The 27,422-nt window shown below is 45.6% G+C and overlaps 1 protein-coding gene and 1 long non-coding RNA gene across 4 annotated transcripts in view; one reads left to right on the top strand and one right to left on the bottom strand.

Annotated features, from left to right (window-relative positions):
• Window positions 1-9,217: 9,217 nt before the first annotated feature.
• On the bottom strand, window positions 9,218-10,844 carry LOC135313029 (uncharacterized). The gene is made up of 2 exons (XR_010372574.1): window positions 10,607-10,844; window positions 9,218-10,067 (listed from the first exon to the last, which is right to left on the bottom strand). It is a non-coding gene; the product is annotated as an uncharacterized LOC135313029 (long non-coding RNA).
• A 493-nt stretch (window positions 10,845-11,337) lies between these two features.
• Window positions 11,338-27,422, top strand: part of MXD4 (MAX dimerization protein 4) — a 39,665-nt gene continuing 23,580 nt past the window's right edge. The window contains exons 1-3 of one of the 3 annotated variants that reach the window (XM_064448982.1): window positions 11,338-11,512; window positions 12,102-12,270; window positions 21,751-21,780. In XM_064448982.1, coding sequence (XP_064305052.1) covers window positions 11,449-11,512; window positions 12,102-12,270; window positions 21,751-21,780 — 263 coding nt within the window. In that variant the 5' untranslated portion in view covers window positions 11,338-11,448. The remainder of the gene's footprint in view (window positions 11,513-12,101; window positions 12,271-21,750; window positions 21,781-27,422) is intronic. The other 2 variants (XM_064448985.1, XM_064448983.1) reach the window with 2 other exon arrangements.

Below are 27,422 nucleotides of genomic sequence, written 5' to 3'. Positions count from 1 at the left end.
GGAGGTGTTTCAAACAGCTGTGACAAGGCAGGGGCACCGTGGGTGTGAGGGATGGTCCATCCATGAAGATGCGGGCAGCACTGATGGAGAGGTTGGTGCTCCCTGTCCACGCTGCCCCTTCCCATCCGGCCGCGGCCCCGCCGCTGGGCTGGGACTGCCGAGCTGGGGAAACAGCAAGCAGGCGGAAGGCTTGCCATGATTCAGCAGTGCTCATTTCTGCAACCAGCTTTCCAGCTGCCAGAAGGTGAAGTTCCTGTATGAAAATGTTTTCCATTGAATATATCACAAAAAGTAATAATAGATATTTCAAGATGTAAACAGTAGCTTCTATCCTCCAGCAAAAAAAATAAAATCACAATTACAGTCTTTGTGTGCCGTGTAGCTGTTTACTAACGTGTAACATAACTCTAGGGATCAAAAGTGGGGTAAAGAAACTGGATTAAAGGAAATGTGGTTTTTTTTAACCTAAAGTGTTTTTTTTAACCTAAAGTGTTCTCCATAAAACTATTATGCAGCGAAGATGACTAATGTAACCAGTGTGTGTTTTGAAGCGTGTCATGAGCACTTTTTATGCTTTCTGAACACACAAAGAGAAACCCCAGGAGAGAATTAATTTACAAATCTGATTAAGCATAGTGCCTAAGTGGCAAAAAGCATCATACAATAAATAGCAGACTCCACAGGTAAGTAAAGCTTTAAAAAAATAAACCAAACATACTCTACAAAGAGCCCATTTTGGGTAGTTTAATGTGTTTGATTAAAAGTCAAAGGAACAGGCAATGAAAGCAGAGGTCATGCTGAGGTATAACTTCTGACCTCCTCTTCATTAAGCCATCGTACTGCCTGTCTAGGTGAAAGCTTATATCTTAATTTGGGAAGTAAAGGCAAGCCTATGAACAGAGGAATGACTCATAAGATAGGGGTTTTCTACCTGATGTCAAGACAGACTTATAGTGTGGTCCTCAGCCAGTCATAGTGGAATAAGTTGGGGAGGACTGAGAACCTGCCATCTCCCAGGGTTTTGTCTCCACCAGGTACAACCTATTCCCCCACCGTTGACCTACACAGTAGAGCCAAAGTACCCCAGCACCAACTCTTTCCCCTTGGGTGCAAGATCTGCACTGCTTTGCACAAGGCCATGACAAGGTCCTGTCCCGGCCTCCTTTGGCGCAGGTCTCAGCAACCTGAGTCTCAACAAAAGCCACCTTTTGTATGGGTTGTGTCAGCCTTTGTTCATTCACATTTGTAGAGCAGTTTATGATAGCCTTCCAGAAGTGAGCAGTATTGTTGCTCAGCAATTGGAGCTTACCCACCTTCAGGGACTTTTCAAGTTCACAGGAGTTTGGATGTTAATTACAGCCCCTTATAGTTGTAGATCAGGGATGCCTTCAAACTCCAGAAATATGTTTATTAGAAGTTAAAGATTTAAGTCTCACCAGTGCACCTCTGAATATTACAGCTATCTTTTTATATACAGGAATATACTTCTATTAATCTTCTCACCCCTTGGGATAACTGCCAATATACACAACACTTTTCAACAACTGTCATCATTTCATTCAAAACCAGAGACATGACAGAGTGACTTGGCATGACTTGGACTGTCCCAGGTGCGTGAGCGGTGAAAGGCCCTGTCCTAGTGCTGTGCTGGCAGTTGCCTGATATGGGTCCACCTACCACCACCCTTAGCACACCTGAATGGGAGGCAAAAGTGAAAATCCATCCCTGTGTTACACTGGTCCCAGTGAAGAGAGGAACCATTTTGTGGTGAAAGCCCTGAACTGGACTCAAAGGTATCCAAGTTACTCCAGGTATCTCATTACCTCTAGTAATGAGATCCAGGGAATTCTCTGTTTTTACTTCCCTCTGCATAGGGAATATTTATTCATAACAACTTTCTCATAGCTTAGTCTGTTTTCTCCATGTTGACTGTAAGGTCTTCACATTAAAAAAGCTCTCTCGCTGTGTGTAGATCACCTAGACTAGTGGGACCTTGGTCTCTTGTAGATACCAGAGGACCAGCAACAACGAAGAAGAGGTGAAGAGCTGCCAGTGTCCTGACAAGTTAGAAAAAGGAGAATCCATTAAGTAGTGTCTTGAAACTTCTGTAAGGCTGGTAAAACATATGCTCACTTACACAATGCAGACACTGTCAGCGAAGCAGGAAGTCATGCCGTCGGCATCGAGTCTCTGTGCTGTAACTGCAGGGAGTCCAACACCTTGGACATGGCTCAGGTGGAGAATCTGTGTCACTCAAAAGGAGAGAAATAGAACCAGCATGAAACCATCGGCAACAAAGGAAGGCAAACAAAACCAGGACAGACGGGATCAGAGACACAGAGCCAAGTACAAAGCAAAAAACATAGACTGGTGGCAAGCTGGAAGGAAAACAGCTAAACCAAGTAAGCTAAATTCTCCATCCTGCCCCCCAGCTTCTCCCACCTCACTTACACCTTGTTACTGGAATTTTCTCCCAATGCTAAAATCGGTGCACCAACACAAAGGATGTGGCACCCCACATGACACTTGCATGGTAAACATCTGCCTGAGAATGAAGATTGCCCTTTGTAATTTTACATTTGACAGACACCACGTTTAGCAAACACAGTGCTGTGTCGGTCCCAAAAGGCTGGGTCCTAACCACTATGTGCTACAGCATCTCAGATTCTGGTCCCCAAGCAGACAGAGCAGCCTGCATGATACTTCTTTTGTGCGCAAGGTTGCTTTCAGCAAGTTGTGCCTTTTGGGGGCCATTTCTTTTCCCCTCCATGCCATCCCAGAAGTGTTTCAGGGTAATTCCAGCATAGATCTTCCCTTTGCTGGAATTCAGTGCTTCAAGCAAAGCATTAAAACCAACACTCAGCTTGAAGGTTTAGCTGGGAAGTACTACAGGGAAGCACCACATGCAATCACTGTTGGCCAGACCCACGCAGCCTCCCACCCACAATCCCTGAAAAAAGTATTCACTAAATCAATTCCATCTACACAGCAATAGTTAGAGTCTGCCAACACTTCCATACTCATTAGCATGATTGATTTCCCATTATCTAATTAGTTACTGCAGATTTCACATTTTCACGTTACCTGCTTTGCCGTTTGTTCAAGAACAGCAAATGGCCCGTCACCACAAGGTGATGGCACTGACTTTGTCTTTGTCCTGTACCTTGAATTTTTCCCCAAAGTAGTAAAAACTCCAAGCAGGCACCAGCAAGAGTGGTCCAGGAGATCTCTGGGTGCTCCATGCCCTGCCTGAGGCTGGAGCCAAACCTCTCGCAGACCTCTCATGCTGGAGGTGCCAAAGGCTCCCCAGATAACCCAGCCCAGTGCCTCGCTGTCCTCACTGTCAGAACCTCCTTGCTGCAATTTAAACACACTGCTCCTTCCTATCCTGGATGCTGAGAGCCGATGATTTCCTGCTTGCACTAGTTTTTTTTTTTGCATAAGGAAGGGAGCTTGTTACAGACATTCTGCCTGACTCTTCACTTGGTTTCGGCACTTATACCGATGAAAGACAGTGAGAAATTGTACTTGCTGCATGTGGAATAAGGGACTGTGTAAGACAGTGTGAAATCAAGCCCATAATTTTTTATTCTAAACCATACGTTACAGATCCAGTTCTTGTAGAGGGCTCATTTAACATTCAGTTTCATTTCTCCATAGGAGTAATTAGCTTGCAATGAGGAAAATCATTTAATTAGGCCCACAACTGATTAGAGCCTGGTGCATAGCCTATCGAAATAAAGGAGAAGATACAAATTGATTTCAACATGTTTTGGGTCAGACCCAATCTTCCAAAGCAAATAGAGAGATAAGACAGCATCTGCTGACTATTCACCTGCCAAGTCTTTGTGCTGAGCTCTAATTTTAGGTCCTGCAGGCAACTGTCCAGGTTATTTACCACCTGGGCTGTTTTGATCTTCTCTCAAATGTGTACATTGATGTGTGAGCTCTCTTATCTCTACCACAATGATACTGGCCCAACTATACTAGCAGTATGAGGTTCAGGATCAATACCGACTCCTCCCTCATTCAGCTGAACGGCATTTTATTTACCTAATTCCTCATATCTATGAAGGCCCTGAACTGGCAAATCTTGACTAAGCAGTCTAAAATGCGTGAGTTGGACACGCTACAGAAATGCAGAGTATTATTGTTATGGTACAATTTGGGATACACCTACCATCTTCCCGTCACACACTCACTTGGATCTATCACGGCTAATACAAGTTAGTGACAGAATCCTACGGCCGGCAGCAGATTTGCACCAGTCGCATTAGGCATTAATTTTTCCCTACTGGTAATAGAACTCAACTATTTGTTTACATGCTTACTGCAGGGCTATAAATATGGTATAGCAGAAATCTGTTCCCCATATATGTATGCACATACCTTCTGAAGAAAGGCTATATGAAAAGACATCAGGAGTCCACTTCCAATTTACTTACAACTTACAGTCAGCTTACAACTCAGTTGATTTTGGATGTCCAAGCACCCAGGTGAGCAATCTCCATGCTTAAATTCATAAATATAACTTTTTCTTTCTTGGTTCCTCATCTACAATAAATATTCTATAAACTAATGGCCACTGACTACTTTGTTGGTCTCCATAGGACGCACGAACTCATTCTTCCATATCTAGATGGATTTTCAGACCAAGAACAACACAAATTCATTACAGCTTCTTCTTATAAACTCAGCAGACGTGATTCACAGGTACACAAGAAGCAGGTACCTTGGGTAAGAAAATGTTTTGGGTTTTTTTTATGCTCAGAGGATAGATACCATTGAGACTGTGTAATCACTGACTGATTTTATTTATTCATAAAGCCCATAGTTGCCTCCCTGTCCTCTTAAAGTGAACGTTCTATTTGCCAAAGGCAGACTGATTTCAGCCCCATTTTCTACGGTGTGTAGAGTGCCCCGCTCTGTTTCTCTCTCTGTCCTGGACTGCAACAGCAGTGCTAAGCATTAAGGCAGCTTAGAAGATGATCACAGTGAGGCAGAATATGCTTTTACTGCTACATGATGTGCTTATATCAAAGTTACCTAATAAGAAGGCCTGGCTTCTTGTCAAATTTTATTGGACAAAATAGGATAAAATTGGATAAAATGGAAGGTAAAAATTATTGGAGAAATGGTTAATTTACCAGCTTGTTCAGGCAGTGACCTCAGGTAGATGCCCATGCCTCCTGAAAGCACTCTAACACAAAGTGGGTCTGAGCCATGGTTTCTTCAAAGCTTCTGTGCACGGCACAGGTCTATATAGTTTGTGGAAGCTTAATGCAATACAAATGTACACAAGGCCCCTTTCCTATGCTAAGGGAATGTAATAAGGCCATGATATGTCTAAGATTCAGATCCAAAATCATGTAACAAATCCTTGATCTGCAGTGTATCACAATGCCAAACACGCTGGACTGGGGACTGGGGCATCTAGTCACCCTCCCCGCTCTTCCCCTGCCTTTGCTGAGTGACACCAGCCAGTTGTTTCACCTGTATCTTGTTTCTTTTTTGTCTTTTAAAATGAAAGCAGTCATACCACTGCCTTTTGTAAAGTGCTTTGAGCACAGCAGCATTAGTGAAGATTTTTAGAATGGTGCTATCCAAAACTGCCAGGCATGGTTTAGGTGAAATAGAGTTGAGGCAGAGAAGGATGATGGCGTACAACAGTGTGTCTCAAGCTTTTCAATCTATGCCGCACTTCAATCAGTTAAGAATAATTTCATGCCTGATCACAGAAATGGCTGCGGGGCCTGGTGGCAGGGTACTGCACATCTCGCTGGTCGGGGAGTGCTGGCAGAGAGGAGCATTCAAGGTCCCTGCAGCCAAACTCTCAAGGACACTAAGATACAAATGTTTTCTTTCATAAAACAGCAATTAACAAGAAATGAATGTTACAAGGGACAGACATTCAGTTTGAAGTACTACTTTTTTTTCAGATTTGACTTTCAAGCATGTCTGTGCCATAGCATTTCATAAACCCTTGCTAAATCCCAAACAACATCAGGAAAAATTCAATCCTTTGGGAAAGCCAGTGATTCAAACAGTGCAGCAAACAACTGGTCAACAGCAGGCAGCAAACTGGGCTGGCTAGCATCACATAGATGGCCCACCAACCCAAGTGTGTGGGAGTCACTCTGGTCCGCAGGACCCACTGTATCTATACTGTTTATTTGTGGTTGTGGTCCTTGGATCAAGGTGCTCTCCAAGCCTACGCCAAGGTACAGTTCCAGGGTATGGCAGGACGAGGACCAGTCCAGAAGGCACATTGGATAAGACTGCACAGACACGACTCCTCCAAACTCCAGAGTCCCTCAACATCGTAGCAACAGCTCATTAACCCCGATACCCCACATACCATCATGTCACATAACCTCAGCTTTAATTTCTGAAAGCAGCTCTCTGATGGGCTGCCACACATCTTCAGGCACTTTGAACGTAAAAAACGCACCCTAAACTAAAAGCAAACCACACATAAAGTGATGACTAAAAGCCACATGAGCAGAAGCCCAGAGGAGATGCAGGGCCAAGTGGCTGCAGTGATACCTGTATTTGAGATCAGGGATGGAGAGCTGCCTTTGGCGCCTCTTTATTTGGTGGGGTAGATGTAATCATAGTGCTTCAAATTGCACTCGGGCATGGACAAAATCATTACTTCTAAAACTTCTATTCAACTTTCAGACATTTTGGTTTCTGCATCTAGAAAACAGAGTTAATGATCTGAATCACAGGTGAGATGAAATGGCTTTTGGGATGCTGAGATGGGGAGCTGAAACTTGTCAGTGCCAGCTCTGAGTGCAGATACCCTCCTTTGTGGGACGACAGCTAACTCTTTGCTAATTACCTAAGCCTTGCAGCACCCAAGGAACCAGGGGGATGGCCACCAAGGCACAGTGAAGGAGGTTATTTCTGGACATAGGGACAAGACACAGTAAGGAATTTAAAAAGATGGAAGAAAGAAACATGGACTAGCTGCAATAAGCCAAATCTGAAAAGCATGGAAGGTCAAATTATTTCTTTATGGCTGTGCTTGGGGAATAGTGAAGCTCCTTGAATTATGGGTCCTCAACTTCAGAGCTCTGCCCTCATCACAGCTCCAGGCAGTCAGCAGTTCTGATGTCACTGATCTCACATGCCTTGTCACACCACATGACAGATTTTGGAAAAGAAAGGCGTTGTAACATTTAAAAATGTAAATACTACCACTCCAATCACAAAGTGCAGGCAGCAAAGAAACCACAAACAGCGCAGGTTGTGGGGTGTGGCTGCTGATGGCTCTCCCCTCTGCTTCTAAATATAAAGTTTTTCAAACTTCACCACGATGTGACAGCTACCCCTTATCACTGAAGGCCAGCTGTTTCTTTAGCACTCAGCTGTCCCTGCTGCTTGATCATAGAAATGGAAAAAAGCTATTTAGAGACGCAAATCTGCAAAGCCTTTGAGCACATGTAGATCTTAGAGCACGTCCTTCAGTTCTTAAAGTAATTTGCTTGATCTTCTTTCACACCCATTTTACACCTCTGCACTGACACCACCAAAGATATTCCTGGTTCACTGGCACAAATAAAAACAGATCCAGAACGATTCATTCTAGGTATTTTAAAAGTTTTTATGGTGCCTCCTGAGAAGTACTCAGTTGAATTCACTCTAGGAGAAATAATCTTTGTAAAACTACTTGGCACTCACTAACACGTTGTTGCACACTGTACAGAAAGCTCCTTTGACACAACTACAGGTAAATGTGCATCAGCGCTTGTTTGGTATGAGCCAACCCATACACTGTCCTTCCTAAACACATAGGGGTTTACCCTGGATTTCATCAGCGGGGGCTCTGCGCGTGCGTGTGTAGCAGGGGTGTGCGGTTACACACACATGTACAGTTCAAGCAGACTAATATAGTTTACGACTCCCGAGGCCGAGAGCCACCATGAACAGAAATCAGCTGGTTTTTTGTGACCGCACTGGTCCCTGTTTTGCAGTCCTTAACAGCACTGCACGACACTTGCTTAAGCACAAAGTCCAGCTGGCTTCAGTTGTCCCTCTCCTCCCAAAGCACCCCTTCGGTGCAGGGACGGGTGGAAGCACGGGGCCCTGGAAAGTGCCAGTATCAACCCGAAAATGTGCTTGATCACCTTAAAACAACTGTCTTCCGAACACTTGTAATCCACATTTAAAAGCAGAAAGAGCAGTGATGTTGAGCCTGATGTTTTTTACCCCAGGAGAGTTTAGGTTGCTGGGTTTGGGTCCCAGGGGGTGCAGGGAAGGGCGAGGGCTGAAGCCGCCAGGGAGCGAGACCGAGCAGTTGGATCGGACCGAGCACCGATGAGTGGCCGGCAAAGGCAGTGCTTGGTGGGGTGCACAGCATTGGCCATGCACCCTCCTGAAGCACTGCTCCTGCGCAGCACCGTGCTTGTTTGGGCTCCTGTGTTTCTAGAGGCAAACACTGTGTATTCACTGTGTGGTGGGAAGGAGCAGGAGAAGCTTCAGGCCTGCAGAGCCTCAGTAAATCCATACCTGAATCCTGGCCTTTCATATAAGCGTATCCCACTTTCACCCCACTGCATTTATACACCCAGCACGTTCATCTTCCTTTCTGGACGTATGACTGAGCACATGTACAAACCAGTTTAAGGTACATTTAGACACATATACAAAGAAGTATAGGTTCTCTGAAAATCTGAGCTACTGCCTCAGATTTACAGTTCCTGATCTGTACATCTTTGCATTTTCTTTACTACATGCCCTATGCGCACAGTCAAGCAAAGGGAGCTTTCTTTCCTGTGTGGACAACACAGACTTATGCATACATTGTTTCATGCTGTTTTGTAACAGAAAGCAATGTCAAAGAGTGTCTAAACCTACTTCCAGTAAGTCAAGAGCAAAACTGCCACAAATTTCGATGCGTTTACAGTGAAAACAGTACTGTCTCACCCACATGCAGCAGAATTTCAACAGTTCAAGCAGCAAGTGGAAAATGTTACAGCAATTTTTTCACCATTGCAATCTATGCACCAAATTCTCTTCTGCTTTTTAATTCACAGAGTCAGACTTTTTCCAAGCAGATAAAAAATTCTCTTAAATTACAGTCACAATGCTGCTTTCTTCACCGTCTTGTATTTTGTCTCATCCCTGATGCCTGGCCCAAATGGCAGTAAAATGTGATCCGTGTTTCGGCAGTGTTCAAGAGCCACATTACACTTGGGTATCTGAGGCAACAAGATACAGACAATGTGTATGTAGTTTTATTACAACCCTGTAAAAAGACTACAGCAAAATCCTTATTTTAATCTGAATCACTATTACCCTCTTAAAAGGAAACTGTAGCTGACATCTTTTGCCAAGGCATAACCAGAGGACAATATTCTGCAGCCCTCCCGTACGCTGAATAGCTCTTACTCAAATAGTTCAATTAAAATCAATGGGACCACTTGTGTGTGCAAGTGCTGTTCTGCAGGAGGACTGATTACAGGCTTCAGCACTTTTGGCCTGAAGATGGACGTATGTGTGATCACAGCACAGCTTAAAACTACTTGCTCATGTTAAAACCAACCAATTTTAGGCAACAGATGTACAGCAGCTATCTGAGATAAGGATGCAAAGTTAGCAGTGCAAATAGGATGGTGTGGACAGGAAAGGTGCTGAGCTCCTTCCTGTTCAGCCTGTATGCCACGACCCAGGCTATTCTGGTAGATGGCTTCTGTATATCCAAATGACGAAAGGCAGCTGAATATGCTGGCAAGAGTTGGAAAGCTGGCAGGAACTCTTGACTGCATTTCTCAGAGCTTTCCACTGTTTCTTTTTTCAGCAGGTTAGCCTATTGTGTAGAGTTCAGTAATTCTTTTAAACTTCTATGCATGGTTTTTGCAGTACTGCTGTTTTCCCCTCTTGCCTGTGCGCTGTAAGGGGTCACGGATGCATGTGCCAGACACATTTTTTCAGCATCTCTGGCATCCCGTTTGTATCGTCTTTTTCATTCTAATTCATTTTTTGCTATACTTTCCACTATAAGCGCAGGAGGCTTTTCATTCAGTTGTACTCATAGTCCAAGATTCTTCTGACTTAGAGCCCTGATGGTAAGGAGAAATAGAATTGAGATCTGCTTGAAATGCCAGGTAGCTTTAGGAAAGCCCGCCTGCACTGGTAGTGGTGAGAAATCTGATAAGTGGGCACACCAAGAGCCCCCTTCTTGCTTTAAGACGCCCAAGGGCCCAACCCAGTGACCTGGCGATGCCTGGTGGGCCCTACATTTGCTGACACCTGGGGGGGGAGGTTAGTTTTCTGACCTCGACGCCTGCCAAGCTCCCTGGGCACCGCCATGAGGAGGCACCTCCTCGTGGCCCACAGCCCCACTTCCCTCACCTCCCTTGCAGGGGTCTCTCGGGCTACCATGGACGCCGGGCCCTGCTTCCCTCCTCGTGGCCTGCAGCGAGCAGCGCACTCGGATTTATAGGGAAAAATAGTACTTTTTTGTGGGTGTGAAAACCGCCCAAGGCAGAGGGCAACAGAGGCACGGCCCGAGGTCCGGCCCAAGCCCCTCCGCCGCCGCCCTCGCGGCCCGCGGGGCCCGACCGCGCATGCGCAGCCTGCCCATAGGGGCGGGACCCACCCGGGCGCGGTTATGGCGGCAGCGGGCTTATTTCGTAGGCAGCTGGCGGTCCCGGGCCTAGCTCCGGCCCTGCCGCCTGTGGCGGGCGCGGCCGAGCTCCCCCGACCCCGACTTTTCTCATTATTTTTTTCCCCTCTTCTTTTCCATTTCAGCAAGTCCGCGGGGCAGCCGCCACCAACACCGCATGCTGCGGCCGGGCCCAGCCCGCGAGCATGTCACACAGGGCGGCCTATCAGGGCGGAGGCGGGGCTTGGCGGCCCGTGAGGGGGCGGAGCCTGTGCTCGCCCCGCCCCACCGCCTGCCTCTTCCTCACAGCAACGCCGCGCCTCCACCCGCCCATTGGCTCCCCTCTTCCTGCCTCCCCGCCTCCTGCCGCACGGCACGCGTCTCCCACCCCATTGGCTCCTTCCTCGACTTCATTTGCATGGCGCCCCACGCACCAATCGGCGGCCGCTGCCTCTTTAACATGCAAGGAGCCGGCCACTCAGCGAGCGCGGGGGCCGGGCCACCACGTGCTGTTGCTAAGCTTCGGCTTCTAAATTGTTACTATAGTGGCCAGCCAATCGGAGGGGGAGCTGAGGATCTGTCAACATTCCCTGCCCCAGCCAGAGGAAAAGGGGGGGTGCTCTGGCCGCCGGTTGGCCCGGCTGCCCCCCTGCGTCCCGCCTCCATGCCGAATAGCGGTTTCCTATTGGCGGCGCGGGGTGCCCGTCGCCTGTGTGTCAAATGTAGGTTGAGAGCGAGGTGCCTTATAACCGGGGGCTTGGAAGTCCCCCGCGCGTGAACTCGGCTCTGTGTGCGACGCGGGGCGACGGGGGGCTCGGGGCTCGGCACCGGCGGCCATGGAATTGAACTCTCTCTTAATTCTGCTGGAGGCGGCCGAGTACTTGGAGAGAAGAGACCGAGGTACTGGGCGCAGGCGGGCAGTCAGTCAGTCACCCGCAGGCGCTCCCAGCCGCTCTCGGCCTTTGTTGTGTGGCGGCGGCGGGCGGCCGGGCCGGGGGACCAGCCCGCCGCCCTCACCTCACAGGTGCCCGGGCGCCGCGGGGCTGGCCCGGGCCTCGCCGGAGGCACCGCGCTGGGGAGGAACACGGCTCTTCCCTTGGCCTTTTTTTTTTTAAAAAAAAAAACCAAACAACCAAAACAAAGAAAAAATCGGTTATTTTTTTGTCAAGCTCTGGATGGGGATGGTGTGTGTGTCGCAGCGCTCAGGATACCTCACACTTCTCTGTGTGTGGCAGTCGTTAATTGTATGGCAGTGCTCCCCTCCCCCCCACCCCCTCAGCGCAGCGTGACAAGGGTTTGCATGATCCGCCTCGTTTTTAATGTGCACTCGAATAATCCTCCTAATTTCGGCACTTTTTTCCCTTTTTTCCCTTTTTTAAAGTTTTTTTTTGGTTTACCGAGTCGTTATATTTTTTGTCTCGCTTCTTTAAGAGATGCCAGAATAAAATCCAAACAAATCAACCGGAAAAAATTCTGTTCTTTACCCTAGCGTTCCTGCAAAGGAGGAAAAAAATGCATGGAAAAAATATATTGCCACTAATGCTGACTTTGTCCCTAGAAGCAGAACATGGCTATGCATCAGTGTTACCCTTCGATAGTGACTATTCCAGAAAGAAAACAAAGGCAGGCACCATGGCCAGAAAATCCCAGAATAACAGGTAATAGACGCACCGCTTTTTCAGAATGAATCGGCAGCTTTTCCAATATGTCTAGCTTATGTGCAGTGCATACATTTATTAAAAATTATAACTAATCCAGTGTCTTAGTTTCCCCCATCCCGGTAGTCGCCATTTTTCCCCTGGATGGGCTTGGCTCTGTTTTGATCTCTCATATAAACACTGCCACGCGTACACCATCTCCTTAGTACTCACTGCACTTCTAAACCATCCGCCCTCATTGCTCCTTCTGCTCCGCGCTCACCGACAGTGGCTTTTACTGCAGATCTTAACACCATAATCGCCACCCAGACTTCTCTTTGCATGGCACTAATTTCACCCCCCCCGGCATTTATTTATAAACCACAGGCAGCGAACCGGCCGCCTCCCCCATCGCAGCCAGAGCAGATGCAGCCTCGGGTTGCAGCGCGGCGCTGGGCTGTCGGAGGGGGAGCGTGTGCGGGGCGGCGGGGGGAGACCCACCCGCACGCTTGAACTTCTGTAGGTATTAAGCCAGAAGGTGCTGGAGTGAACTTGACCTCTCCGGGGCTTCTGCTGCACCGCTGGGTCTCCAGCCCGCCTGCCCGCCGCATGCAGATCTGTCAAAGTGCATGACTCGGTCGTTATCTGTCACGATTATTGTCCACCTTTTTGTCGTGGTAGTGGTGGTTTTGTTGTTTTCCCTGCAGCCGCTACCTGTGCTGCGATGGCATGAGCGGAGGGCTGCTGTGCGCAGGCTCTCTGCAGCTTTGTTTGCTGCTCGGGCAGCGGCTGTGTACGTGCAGGAGGCTGTCTTACAGGGACAGTGCCGGCCCCTGCCTGGGAGCTCCTCCAGTCCTGTGCTGTGCCTGCTCTGCTTTGCTCTTCCAGGGCTGCTCCAGAGAGGACCGAGGACCGTGCCCAGCTGGGCCTGCTTTTCCCCAGAGCGGCGATGCTCTCCCTAGTGCAGGGTCTGATCTGCCCGGTTGTGCTGGATGGTGGCTCCTGTAGAATAGCCTAAAATGAACTTGGCTTGCACGTGACTTGTTTTCCGAACGAGCAGTGAGTCTCAGCGGCCCGCTCCGCTCTCGCTCCTCCAGCGCGCATCCTGCACAGCAGCGAGCAGCTGGGTCTGCTGGTGCTGGGGAGGCGTGGGGCAGAGGGCCAGCAGCTGCTTGTGGGGCACCAGAGGTGCAAACTGAAATCAAAAGCTAACGAGCTCCCTCCTTGAGAAAAACATGAGCTGGTGAGCGCTCTGCTCGTGCCTGCCACGGCCGAGCAATGTGTCTTGAGGAAAACTGAGGGGAGCAAATTTTTCCCCTATGCCTCTACTCCAAGCAAGGCAGTCATTTCAGGGGGTGTTAGTTGCAACACTCCTGTATTTTTTGGTTTTAGTTGCTGCCTTTGTCTCATCTTGGAGCATAGAGAAGACGTCAGTTCATTTTAAAAAAGAAAGTCATCAGGAGTGGGAGGCGTGTCTTGTTTTCTGAGACACTTTGCTCCTGAAGATTTTTAATTATTTTCTTACAAAGTATGCTCACTGCTTTAAAAAAAAAAAAAAATCGCAGTTAACCAAAACAGGTCTCATAGGATTTTCAGCTGTAAACTGCTCATTGAATTGTACGGATTTCTTCTTTTCTGTCTCTCGTATTCAAGAAATCTGTGTTACTTACAGAGCTATTATTCCATCGTTTCAGTTCTTAGGTCTCTTGTCATCCACTGCAAAATAGTTATTTGTCTGAACTGTAAGCTGCTTTCAGGATTTTTTAGGAGAGGATTTGTAATCTATCAAATACAGCAGAATTAAAAGATTTCTGGTTACAGATTTGCTAGTATTATAAAGCTGGGGCATACGTGTCTGCTTGCAGTTACCTTCCTGCTTTTTTTCCTGCCTGTAGATTTATTTACCTGTTCAGTCTTTCGCTCTGACTCTCACTCTGTAGCAGTGGCAACCTTCAAAAATGCCATCCTGCGGTATGTGATGTATATGTTTACTTATACTTTCCTTTCTTCTAGCTGCAGCGATTAGGGATGAGTCGTTTGTGTTACTAGACAGGATAATGCTTGTCGAGAAGCAGTTTCAAGGGTGGCCACCACCAGGACCACCTGGTTCAGCATGGATGCTGGGCTTGCTTGCTGGTGTGGGAAACAGGCGCATTGCTTTAATGCAGCACCCTGCTATTCCAGGGACGGAGGTGCAGCAGCAGGGCCGCGTGGGCACCTCTGCATTGTACCTACTGACTCTACCCGCATCAAGCAACTGCTGCTTGGGTCTGCCTGTGAGCTTAGATTTGAGGGGGAGAAGTTATACTTAGCTTTGAACATCCAGTCTAAAATGCATGAAGCACACTAGCATCACCGTTTTGTTGTTATTTGGAACTTAACAGGCTATTGGGTCCAAGCCCCAGACTAGAGTCTGAATTTTTGATAATAACAGTTAAATCTTCCTGAGCAACTCAAAGATTAACAGAGGAAGATGACTGGCCAAAGTTCAGAGGATCTGAAGTGGTCGTGGGTGGTGTGAACCACCGGGCAAAGTGTTTGTCCTTATTGTTCCACTTGAACCATTTTCCAGACGCACTGGGGTTGGAGCATCAGATGCCGGCAGGCATGATTGTGTACATGTCTGAAATTTAGGCCTTATTATTGCATTGTTTTTCTTGCATATGAAAATACGTACTTCAGGTTGGAGGAGTAGGAAAGGAGCAGAAAACTGCAGGGGCTTTGCTGTTGTTTCATTATCTATTTTTGTATCCTGCTGTTTGCAGCATTTGATCAGATTAAAAAGTGATATATATATATGCATTTATTTTTTTCATGCTTTATGAGCTATACATGTATAAAAGCATGAAAAACATCTTCTTCCTCATTCTTGGAAAATCAGAAGAGAGGGGAGGAGGAGAAAAACTGTCAGATGTGAGGAAGCCTGATGCGCTGTACCCTTCTTCTTTGTTCTATATTTTCTTCCCCATGTTGCCTGCCTGCAGGGGTGGGAAGAGCGTACCCTGTCTAGTACAGGTGTGTGGCGGGGGCTGAGCAGGGGTGGATTGCAGCTGCCCTGTTGTCCAGCGAGAGCACAGATGAAATCTTCCTCTGCTGAGGTGGTGGTGATGTTCATGTAAGAAACCATACCTTGAGACCTCCATCCTTTTGTCAAAGGCTGGTGAGGCCCAGACCCACAGGAGGAGAAGGGGGAGGAAGGCTGCCCACACTTTGTACAGGATGCTCAGGTCTGGGCTAAAAGCTTGCTGGATTCTCAACTGCGATTGAGAAATAGTTTTGACAAGTTTGGATTCATGCAGGGAAAAATACCAGCATAACTGCATTTAATTAACCAAAATCTATAAGCTTTCTGTCCACGGCAGGAATTCAGCATTTTTGCTTTGTCCACTGATAGCTTTGGATCAAAATTGGAAGTGGTCATTAGCAGTTTGCTGCTAAACAATATTGTCAGGGTTATTGGTAGCAGTCACATGCAATTTTTAGCCATTTCTTTTTCACTTCTACATTAAAATTACTTGTCTTTATGTGTTTTCTTATCACTCAGTTTCCTATGATGTGCCCTTTCCCATGTCACACAAACCAAACTGCTTTGTTTTCTCTCTCTTACTGGTTTGTCGTTTGTATCGTGCCCTCAGCTGAATTTCAGACTTGTTCCCCTACAGTAGTTTTGACCAAAATCCTCTGGCAAATTAAACTGGATTCTTGTTTTGTAAAGACAACAGGAGATTGGAGAAAGGTACAAGATTGTCTTTTGAGGGGATGTGAGCATAGGTCACATCTTCTTGTTACTCTAGTACTTACCAGGTGCTTGACCACAATATAATAAATGTCTCCTCTTCACAGCAGTGGCTGTAGTTCCTAAAGCAGTGCCATGCAGTCTAATAATTCTTTTCAACTGAAGAAAATGCATAAAACAGCTGGATTTAGTGCAGTTGTGCCTTGGAAATGTTAATAACGAATATCCAGAAGTCCCCCCAAGCTTGCCATTTGATCCAAGGAAATGGGTAGGTAACACATGTGCAGTGTGCCGAGGAGGAATGTGATGCAGATCTGAAATTCAGTGACGTTTGCTCATGAGGCAAGGCACTTTGACAGAAAACCGTGCTAGCCTGTAGACAACTGGGCTTCTGCCCTGGCTATAACAACCCTCACCAGGTGTGGGGGGAGGTTGAGCTGTGCGTGGGTGTGAGGTGCATGACCGCCTGTGCGTGGGGGAGCTCGGGCAGCCGCTTTGCCACAGAAGGGTCAGAAATAAGGTAAAATGAAAACTAAAATCTTAGTGTTAGATGCCAGTCTACTGAGGTCACAGTTAAATTTACTTGCAGAGAAAAGAATCGGGTGTCGGTGTTTGGCCTGTTAATTTAGGAGCTGGTTTAGTGAGGGAGGGGGAGCAAAATAAGTGCCAGTTTATAAATATAAATTCTGTATTTATTAATTAGTATTTTTGCTTATGTGTTATATAAATAAACCTGTACTTTGTGCTGTGTTCTGGCAAATGGTTATATCTAGAAAAAGATGAAAGCTGCACTTAGTGTTTCAAATAAAAACAGAGCTTAATGTCCGAATTCCTCTGTTTTGGCTCACAGTGAGGGTCAACCTGTGGCCCACAGAGCGAGCCCCTTGCTCTTTGCAGATGTTATTCTATGTCCACACAAAGCAGCTTAGAGATCAGAGCCTGATTTTTATTTTATTTTCCCTTAATTTTTTTTTGTGGGAGGCCAAGAATAAAATATTGCACACCAGCCTGTGCAGACACAGCATCTCTGTTTTTTTGCCTGGCTTTCTGAATTCGGTAGATCCCTCTGGGTTTGCTTTCCCAAAGCTTGGTGACAGAGGGATAACAAGTGATGTCACCACACTTGTTTTTAAAGCTGATGCATTTTAGTCCCAATATAATAGGTCTCACCAACTGGTCTGTCACCTCTGAGGAGCTGCAGTACGTCCACGATGCCTAGGAGTTGCAGTGCTTGTGCAGCTGAGGAAAACAAATTGCCACCGTATTAGAAGCGTGCTCAGAGCCTGCCACCGCAAACACGTGGCAGTGCAAACTTGAATGAGGTACTGGAGCCAGAGCTCTGCATCGAGGCTGTGCCACTATGCCTGGTTCCCAGATCCCAGCTGAATCTGCAGGGCCTGTTAAAGTTTGCTCTGAGGAGAATGCAAAAGTCATTTCTAGTGGATTAATTCCATACAGGCTGTTTCTTTGTAAGTGATGTGTCCAGTTTAAAACAAATGATAAAAACCCAGTGACCCAGAAGCAGTGAATACTGGTCAGGATGTGTACTTATGCACAGGTTATTGGACTGTTCCTCATCTCGGGTAATTGGGGTGGTGGACTGTAATTTTTCAGGTGCATCCCACAGCAGGTTATGTGCACGGGCTGGAATTTTCCTGGAACTGAATCAGGATCTTTCCAGCCATAAGCTGTGTAGCAGTCACATCCAGGCGAGACTGCGGGTGTATGAACTGTCCACTCCCGTACACCGACACGCTTGGGAGTGGGACTCAGATGTAGACACTTAGCATGTAACACCTTGTAAAACTTCTTGCTCTGTTTGTTCTTACTCTTTTGGCCTGGACAAAAGGTGAAGTGCAGGCAACATAGTTTGCATGTGGCCCTCCAAGTGCTGTGTGACCTTAGGTGGAGTTGCATCTGCTGCATATGGGTTGTACAACACCCTGCCAGCCCTGCCGGCACCAGAAAGCGCTGGCGCAGGCAAGGCTAATGCCACTGCTTTAAGCATTTCATTAGCCAGCCCGTTCTGCTCCCTAATAGCACTTCAAAATGTATTGGCAACCAGTAGCATATCGGTGACTCACAGCCTGGACCTGACTCCCACTAACATTGGGGAAAAAATCTCAGTGGCATCGCTGGTGTGTCCCTGCTTTTGTCAGGAGCTGTGCTAGTTTCCTTCCAACAAGATGCAGCATCTGATAGGGCAAATGGATGGAGGAGTAGGGGAAGATGATTTAGTAACCAAACAGGCAGCATGTCACACATGATGAAATCTTGGCTCGGTAGGCAGGTGGGCAGTTCCTGCTGGCTTACCTTTAAACTGGTAGAAAGTTAATTCTTTTTGGGGGGGATGACTTAATCTTAGTGTCTCAGTTAGCACCCGTCCTAGTTGTGAGGAATGTTGTATCAACCACATGCTCAAATACAAGTACCCAGAAGTCCTATTTAAGGGAGGGAGGGTGGTGGAAGGGGGCAGCATCAGAGACTTGGCTGTTGGAAGTGGCACAGTACCTTGCAGACCAACAACTGCATTTACTTCGCTCCTTCCCCTTCTTTCAAATCTTTATTTGACAATTTATACACAAAGAAAATTTAACTGCTACTTCATAGCTTGTGAACTGCTTGGCATTTGCTAAAGGGATATTAGGGCTGTGTTGGGTCAACAGCGTAGTCTAATGAGCAGCACTGCGGATCTGAATCTGTGATTTTGCTGATGATTTTTTTTTAATTCTTGGCTTTTTCCCTTTATTTTTATCTGGAACTTTTTATTGACACCTTTTCTTCATCACTGCTACCCCCAACTCCCCCAGGTTTTGCCTGGAGATACAGAACCTAATAGACTGAACTTAAGCTAAACACTAAAGTCTTCCTTCTCTTGCAGCCACTTTTGAAGGGCTCTACCAGACCATTTCTCTGAAAATGACATCGTGTGCATATATGTGTATATCAGTCACAATATACCATCAATGTGGTATACCAGTTGTACGTCTGTCTCTTCTGTATAAATATATGTATCCATATATCCTGTTAGTCCTGGCCTACACCTTATCTTTTACTGAAGTAATAAATAATAACTAATAATATAATAATAAACAAACACTACCTCTATTTTAAAGCGGAGGTAGTGCTTGGGCTGCTGGTTTGTGTGTAGACCCATTCTTTCTGTTTTTTTCCTTGCTTCAGGTTGCATGAAGAGCAAAAGGAGATGGATATTCTTGCAATATACTGTGCTATAGACAGTGAAGGAGAAAATAAGCAATATTTAGAGAGCTTCATCTCTTCTGAAAACAAACCCAACAAAAAAATAATCCATCATGCTTATAATTGGGTATTTAGCCAGTTCTGTAGATGGAGGAACTGTCAGGTAAATGTTGAAACTCTCAGTTTTGCTTCCCAGATAGGGCCTGATAGTTGAGACATTAGTCAGCCTCCCTGCACCTCCTGAAATGTGCGTCTGGTGCCCATGTTTGCACATATTGATCAGGCTTCTGCATCCCAAAGAGCTCTGCAAAGAGGCACGCATTCGCCACCACTCCGTTTTGTAGCTGGCATAACCAGTGCAGGCAGCTGTGCCCCTCCAAAGCTGCTGTGGCAGGATGGCAGGACGTATTCCAGGCAAACACCAGGGTCACCCTTCATGAGCCAGAGGTGCCTTGTAGGTGCGCTGCATGCAGAAGGACTTCCAGCTACTCATTACATCCTCTCTTAACCCAGCAAAATACCCTGTGCAGGCTGAATTTCTTGGCCAGTGTTCTTCGCACTGGTGCAGCAGTCGCCATGCATGGTCACTGGAGCTGGCAGTGAACTCCCCTACAGCAAGCAGGTTGGAACTGGCTGGTTACAGTGATCATGTTCAGCTTGTGTATAATTGCCAAAAATGTCAGGGAGGTCATGCCATAGGGCTGCATCTAGGCCAGCCTCTATTTCTTCTCTTTTCCAGAGCTCCCTGTGAAGGGTGTCTTTGTGCCTTTGATAGGCCCGTTGGGGGTGTTTGGGGAGAATTGTTCCTTCTGAACTTACATTTTCTGTGTGTTTTCATAAACATTGGCAGATTTGGCATAGTGTTTGTGATTTTTCACGGAGAAAAGGTTCTATCTTCTCTCTGTGTGTAGGAGTAGAAAATAAAAACAATATTCCCTTATTATGGTCAAATGGTAAAGGCAGTGAATCACAGCAAGCCCAGCCTACCTTGACCTATTAATGTAGCACAGAATACATGTAGAACACTTCCAATGTTGCTGTGTTGGTCAGGAACACTTCCATGGCACAGTAGGAACATACACATTACCTGATTGTGGCTCACTTGATGCAATGAGCTAAAAAAAAATAATCCATAGGCTCTTCAGAAACAGATACCAGGTAATGGTTGACACAGCTGATGTCTTGGTAACAATACTGGGATGCTTTCCAGTGAAAATGGATTAGCATCAGTGCTGAACCTTGTATGCATTTGAGTTTTATTGTACCTGCGGAGGGACAGTTCGCTTAATGCCTTGCAGGATCAGGAGCTGCACCGGGCTGAAATAAATTGCTTGCAGATTTGTTCATTGGTTATTTCTTTGCATGAACTTCGCCTTCTTTTTTCCCCCCCTCTCTGTGACCAGAGAGATGCTTTTGTCATCAGTAACACCTGGGTATGCTGCAGCATCCAGCTGCATGCGTGTGCGCGGGGAGAGGCTGAACAGTTTGCCACTGGGCAGGTCATGTGTTTATGCAGGAAGACTTTCTCACCCTGGGATGTCTCTGCTCCCTTGATGGAGCGTGCGCTTACACCTCCACAGAGCCGTCTCGGTCTGCACATCATGCCCAGATGCAGGCAGGGGTTACAGCACGTTGTAGGACAGCTACTTTGACGTAATCTGCCTGCTGTAAAAGCTGTCACTGCCTTTGTATCTTTTTGATCCTTATGTACTGGCAGTGTTTTCAGCTGGACGAAACTAAAGGTCTGGGAAGTTGCTGGCTTTGAAGTGGTGACAATAACTTCATTTTAGGAATGTTTTTAATCTGAGCTGTTATAAATAGATGAAATGAATATTTCCAGCTGAATCAATTAAAAAAAAATCCATCAAGAAGTTAGGGCTGCCTTCTAAAGGCAAAAAAAACTTAGACATTAAAAAAGGGGGGAAAAAGTCTTGAATCATAGTACATTGGAAGAGCATAGCATACTGATGTGGTCAGTGCAGGGACTGTGATTCTGCCCCCCCCCCCCCCAGTTTGTAGATTTAGATGAATTAAGAAGAGTCCTTTTTGGTTTTTTGTTGGGGTTTTTTTTTTTTTTTTTGCCATTAAGATGTCAACAGCAGCAGCAGTGGTTAGCTGCTGATTTTTCTTTCTGCTTCTCCATGGGCTTGAAAGCTAGCTTTTTGGGTGCTTTTTTCTTTTACCTGTTGCCATTTAGATCTTCTAACACTTTCTGCCCCCTCATAATTTTTTCTTCACAGATACAAATCTTGTGGGCTGTTTTTATTACTAACCTGCTCAGTTTTTTGTGTCCAATTCCGTCTCTGAATCTATTGAATGCTAATAAATGCAAATTTATTATAATTTTCCCCCTAACCCACGGTTTACTCATGAAAATTAAGTTGATACCTTGAAGTATCTAAGGGATGTAAAAGTGAACCAATTTAACAGTGAAGCTGTTTCATAATCCATATAAATACATGTTTTAGAGAGCTCTTTTGCAGCTTATGCAGGTGTTAGCTTTTAAATATTTTAAATCTTGGTATCTATCCTTTTCTCTAATTTTTCTTTTCTCATTTTAATAGGTCATCACACAACGAACTAGAAAAACATAGGTAAGTCTTGAGAAAAAAGCTAATTAAACGATGTATGGCTAACATTAGAATTACCATGCTTATTGAAGAATATTTTGTTGAAATTGTTTTGATTCTGCACTTAAGAGTTTATTAAGTTGGGGGGGTTATAACTAAAATCTAATAGGTATAATATTACTTGGCTTTTTTTCCTGTTGTTGGTATGCTATTTTTGAAACACCCCTGATAATTAGCTTTGGACTGATTAATGCTGTAACTGGTTAACCACACTGTTACTAATAAAGAATCTGATTGCAGCAACTGTTTGCTAGAGGTGTTAAATGCTGTAAGTGCAGTTGAAGTATTTTATGATGAAGGTGGATGATTTTCAGGGAACAATATGTCACACAGGGTTATTCTATTTTTTTTTAAAGTATGCCTAAAGTGCAGTTAATTTTCATCTTGCATGTAAGTACCTACAGATACGTTTTTCCTCTCCGTCTGCTTCCTTGCTGGTACGTGTCCTGTCCAAAGAGCTGTGTGTGGGCTAGAAATCAGCAACTCCTGAGCTGCAGCCCTGGTTCCATGTATCCAGCGCTGTGAAAAGCTGTACTTACTTACCAAGGACATTCATTAGACCCCAAAGATGCAATTTTTAAAGAACTCGTGTTTGCAGTTTTAGAGGCAGTGTTTACCATCTATTGTATCTTGTCAGAGTTTGTTTGCAGATGGGCTTTTTAGCTGTAGGAAGTCTCCTGGGGTACGCCGCTGTGAAGGTGCACACAGAGAGCTGCCAAATGCAAAAGGTGCCTGTCTTCGCACTGGCTTTCAGTTCCCTGGCTGAGCAGCACCGTGGCACCCTCACTGCAGGATTGCTGCCTTTCACTTATCATTCAGGCAGCAGGACAAACTCTCTTTTGGGTAGTTTTTTTGTTCTTTTTTGTGTAGCTTGTGGTCTTTCAGGTTTCATCCATCCAAAGAAAGCAAGGGGTGTATGTATCAATATGACGAACCTATTTGCATGCTTGTAAATAACGTGAAATGTGGTTGATGGCGTGATAAGACTGAACTCACAGGGTTTTTTTGGTGTGTTTTTCTGTGGCTGCAGTTATGTAGCAGCTAGACCATCACTTCCCTTGCATGCCTACACGCTTTCCTGTAGTTTAATTGTAAAGTGAATAAAATATAGCTCTGCCTAATAGCCACGTGGTCATCCTAGAGATGAGAGGAACTGGGGAAGGCTCAAGCTCACAAATGCAGGCCTAGGCTGCAGAGTGCAGAGTATTGGCTAAGGCAGTGAAATCAGCTGGCAGAAGTTCTGCTGACAGAGTTTTCAGGAAAATAACGTCATGCAAAATTCTGTCCTTTGGTCACACTTCTTTAAAAAATAAATCTTTGGCCCCAACTGTGCTTCTTTCTCACTCTCGCTTTTTTCCATCCTCTTTCCAGATATTCTGTTCCATTTCTTTCTTTTCCTTTGCTCTGACATTACTGACTTGTCATTATTTAAACTACATATTCCTTTTTTTTTTTCTTCTAGTCATTTCTATAACCTGAGCATGGAGTTGCCTCTTCTTTCCCCTGCTCTGCCTTAATGTGTTTAAGCAGCACAGTAAATGAGGCACAGTAGCATTTGCAGCAGATGCAGGGGCAGAAGAAGGATCTGTTAATTGTTCAATCTTTGTTCTCACTTCCAGTTCTGTGTTGTATCTTTGTAGTAGCTGGACCATGTGGCATTTGCCTTGCTAGCTTTTCTTTCTCTGCCATCTCAAGGTCAAAATAGGTAAACTGCAAGGTAGGTCGTGTGATTATACAAGTAATATTTGTAACCACTGCTGCTTGCCGTACCTCCTACAGTTACACTATACCTGAAGCCAGATTTTATTATTCCTGGCAAGAAACTGCAAATTAGTGCAAGATCCTTGTGTGTGCAAACAGGTGTTCACAAAAGCAAATCAGGTATGCACAATTGAGTTGCCTCACATATTAGTGCAAAGGACTCCTGTAATTTTAATTTTTTTTTTAACAAACCCTTCCTCTAGCACTGTGGGTATATGAGCTGATAATACAGATCATACTGTTTTCCACTCTGTTTTACTAAAATTGCATTAAAATCTTGAGCATCTTGTAAAGTTTAATGGAAGATTCACAGCTATAGTGAGTTCCCTGTAGCAGCTGGTCCTCACAGCAGAGCCCATCCTCTGCCCAGGCGCAGCCCTGCCCTGCTGGCTGTGAAGCTCTGGATGTTGATTTTGGAGGTGTATCCTTTCCAAGACCAGCGCCTTTGACTCACTACTGCCATGATGCTTCTGGCTGAGGCACGCTTGGTTATCTCACAGGAGCCCGTCAAGGAGGAAGAGAGGAGATGGCTGCTCATATCCTCCTTGCCCAGTCCCTCACGTGGTGTCTGTGGGCTGGTCTGAGCGCTGGAGGGCAGGGAAATGGCTTCCTCATTTGCAGGGCCTTTGTGTTCTGGATGAGTGTGGCCAGAGCTGCCACTAACAAGAAAGCCACGTTAGCTGTGTACTGCTACATGGTGCTGTTCAGGTTCTGCATTGCTGTTGCACATCAGAGGTTTTATCTCTGGTTTCAGTGTCAGTGGGAATGGCAGTGGTTGATCTCTCTGTGTGCACACTTGGCTGTTCGGCACCACTACTTTAATTTGCATTTTCTACTGCTTGGTCTCTTCTGTAATGCTCTTGAGGGGATGCTCAGAGGAAGACAAATGAAAGCAGAGACTTAATTTCAGCAAAAACTCTCACTATATGGTAGAATTTAGACTACAGTTATCCTAAAGTGTTTTTCAGCAATTCATACATAAAATTCCTTTTTCTCTGTTTTAAGTCTCCCTAGAATACCCTGCTCAGAACTTCAGTGGGTGTTCTTTATAGGGAAACTCTTTAAGGGCTCCTCCCTCTAATGGCAGTCCTGTTCTGGTCCTGTGTGATTAAGGTTTGCATGTCAGACCCATGAAACAGGACACCCCGTACATAAAAAGTAGGAAGGCAGGAAAACTTCTATCCTAAGGACAGATGAGGTTCTAAAACATATTTTAATAATTATAGACTGGTCAATCAGAATGGCACTTGGATGTAACTAGTTCCTAATGACATATACATGTATATTCATGTATATATTTTTTGTAATTGTTTCCAGCCAGAGCATTTTATCAATAGGCTTTCACAGAGCAATGTATATAGCAAGCACATGGGTAATCATGACTTTTTTTGCAAGGCAGTTTTTAAATTGACCTAACCCGACAGCTGTACAGAGGAATTCAACCTTCATAGTGTACCAAAAAAAAAAAACCCAAAACAAAAAAAAACCAAGAATGCATAAGAGACTCAAGTTTCTTCAAAGACACACCATAATCTCATTTATTTGCATCAGTTTATACTAGTTCTACATTACAGTGTAAAACCCAAAGTATATCCCCCTGAAGATGGTACTGCAATCTTCACGCTGATATGTGAAGGCAGTGAGTCATCTGCCCTCTGCTATTCATGTGTGGACTTGTCCCCCCAGCTTGCGCAGGACTGGAAGGAAGGACAGGGAGGAAGTGGCACCTCCCTGCCGTGCTCCATCCTTTCTCGTTGGAAGCATGTGGAGCCCTGACGAGGGATATTGGGACCAACCTGTCAGGGCTGCTTCGGTGACAAAGTCATTTTACTCTTGCCTGGCTGTGAGGAGCTCTGCTGCAGGAGGAGTTCAAACTCTTGTCATTTCTGTGGCCAAGTCTTTGAGAACAGTTTGTGAAACTGAATGATTTTAAAGAACTGGGTGGCATTAAAAGGAGTGTGGCCAGCAGGTCAGGCGAGGTTATCCTCCTCCTCTACTCCGCCCTAATGAGGCCACATCTGGAGTGCTGTGTCCAGTTTTGGGCCCCCCAGTTTAAGAAGGATGTGGAACTGCTTGAGCAAGTCCAGTGGAGAGCTACCAAGATGATCAGGGGACTGGAGCATCTCCCTTATGAGGAAAGGCTGAGAGACCTGGGTTTGTTCAGCCTGGAGAAGAGAAGATATCAATAAATATCTAAAGGGTGGGTGTCAGGATGATGGGACTGGACTCTTTTCAATAGTGCTCAATGACAGGACAAGGGGCAATGGGCACTAATTGAAGCACAGGAAGTTCCAGCTAAACATGAGAAAAAACTTGTTTCCTGTGAGGGTGACAAAGCAGTGGAACAGGCTGCCCAGGGAGGTTGTGGAGTCTCCTTCCCTGGAGACATTCAAACCCTGCCTGGACACGGTCCTGTGCCCCCTGCTCTGGGTGTGCCTGCTCAAGCAGGGGGGTTGGACAAGATGATCTCCAGAGGTCCCTTCCAACCCCTACCATTCTGTGATTCTGTGAACAGCTTTTAAGAATTAGTGAAAAGTGTGCCTTGAAATCAGCAAGCCATTTGCTGCTGTCCCAAAGCTGGCACCATGTGAGCTGAACGTGTGAGCTGAACCGCTACCTTGGCTGGGTGACCATAGTGTGGCTTGGTCTAGTTGGATGGTTATCTCCTGCCTCTGTCAAACTGTTTGTATTGTTCTCTGTGGGTTTTGGTTTGCGTTTGGGGTATTTTGGGGTTTGGGTGTTTTTTTTGTTGTTGGTTTTGTTTTGTTTTTTTTTAATTAAGAAAGGGGGAAGGGGCAGATCAGCAGGGGTGAAAGTTTTCCTGCCTGCATTCCACAAAATAGTAAACTCCTGGCAAGCAGTGAGAGCATAATTAGAAAAGGAGCTGTTGAATGCTTTCGGGCAGGATGGACCAGCAATCTTGAGCATGGTCTTCAGCAGTGCAGCATCTGAGTAGGTGCCTCTGAAATTAAGTTCCAACAGATAGTCAGTTTTCTCATGAAAGAAGTGCAGATGAGCTTGCCAGGAGCACAGTTACATTCATTGGTACATTAATTTCACCCACCAGGCTCACTTGGAGTTTAAAGTTTGTATAAGCTGAGAGAGTACATAGGTGGATGTCTTGAAATTCTGTCTGTGGTTCTTCATGTTACTAAATGGCAGAGTTAGTGAAAAGCACATAATCACCAGTTGCTGATAAACTTGGTATTTTTGAAACAGAACTGAAAGGTCATTGAAATAATAGCATACCGAAACAATGCTTAATGTTTATTTTTATTATGGGCTGCCTTTTCAAAATCATAAATTACCATTGCAGTTAGTACTGTTACACAGCATAAAGATATAAGTGCATTGATCCATCATATTGAATAGCTATGGTGTAGCCAGTAGCTGAGGAAATCCCCTAACTGGCTGCTGGAGGTAAACTACTTCCAGGGAAGGATTAGCTAGTATGTGTCTTGTTGCTGTGCTTCCGTCATGAGTTTAACCCAGCTCGGTTGCACGCTGCTGCTGCTGGGTCCTGCTTCCTGCCAGCACCAGAGGGAGAGGGGAAGCTTGCTTCTTCAGCCAGTTCATTTTCCTCACCCAGCTCACTATCACAGGCATGCCCAAATGCCAGCACAGGGAGAGGGTGGGATCGCTTCTTTGAGTGGTGGTGTTAATTCACAGTACACAATAGTACAGTTCACTTCTTTGACAGTTTTGTATTTCTCCTACGCATTCAGTTTTGGCTGCTATTGCTTGGAGAGTGCTGCATTGGATGGGTCTTACTGACCTGGTACAAATAGCATTGTTATAATGGGTCTGTAAAAACTGCTGCCATTTCTAGAACATGACCAGATTAT

This window comes from Phalacrocorax carbo, chromosome 4 (assembly GCF_963921805.1).
Source record: "Phalacrocorax carbo chromosome 4, bPhaCar2.1, whole genome shotgun sequence".
Taxonomy (NCBI): Eukaryota; Metazoa; Chordata; class Aves; order Suliformes; family Phalacrocoracidae; genus Phalacrocorax; species Phalacrocorax carbo.
The sequence above is the reverse complement of the archived record's forward strand: the minus strand, read 5'-3'. Positions and strand labels throughout refer to the sequence as shown.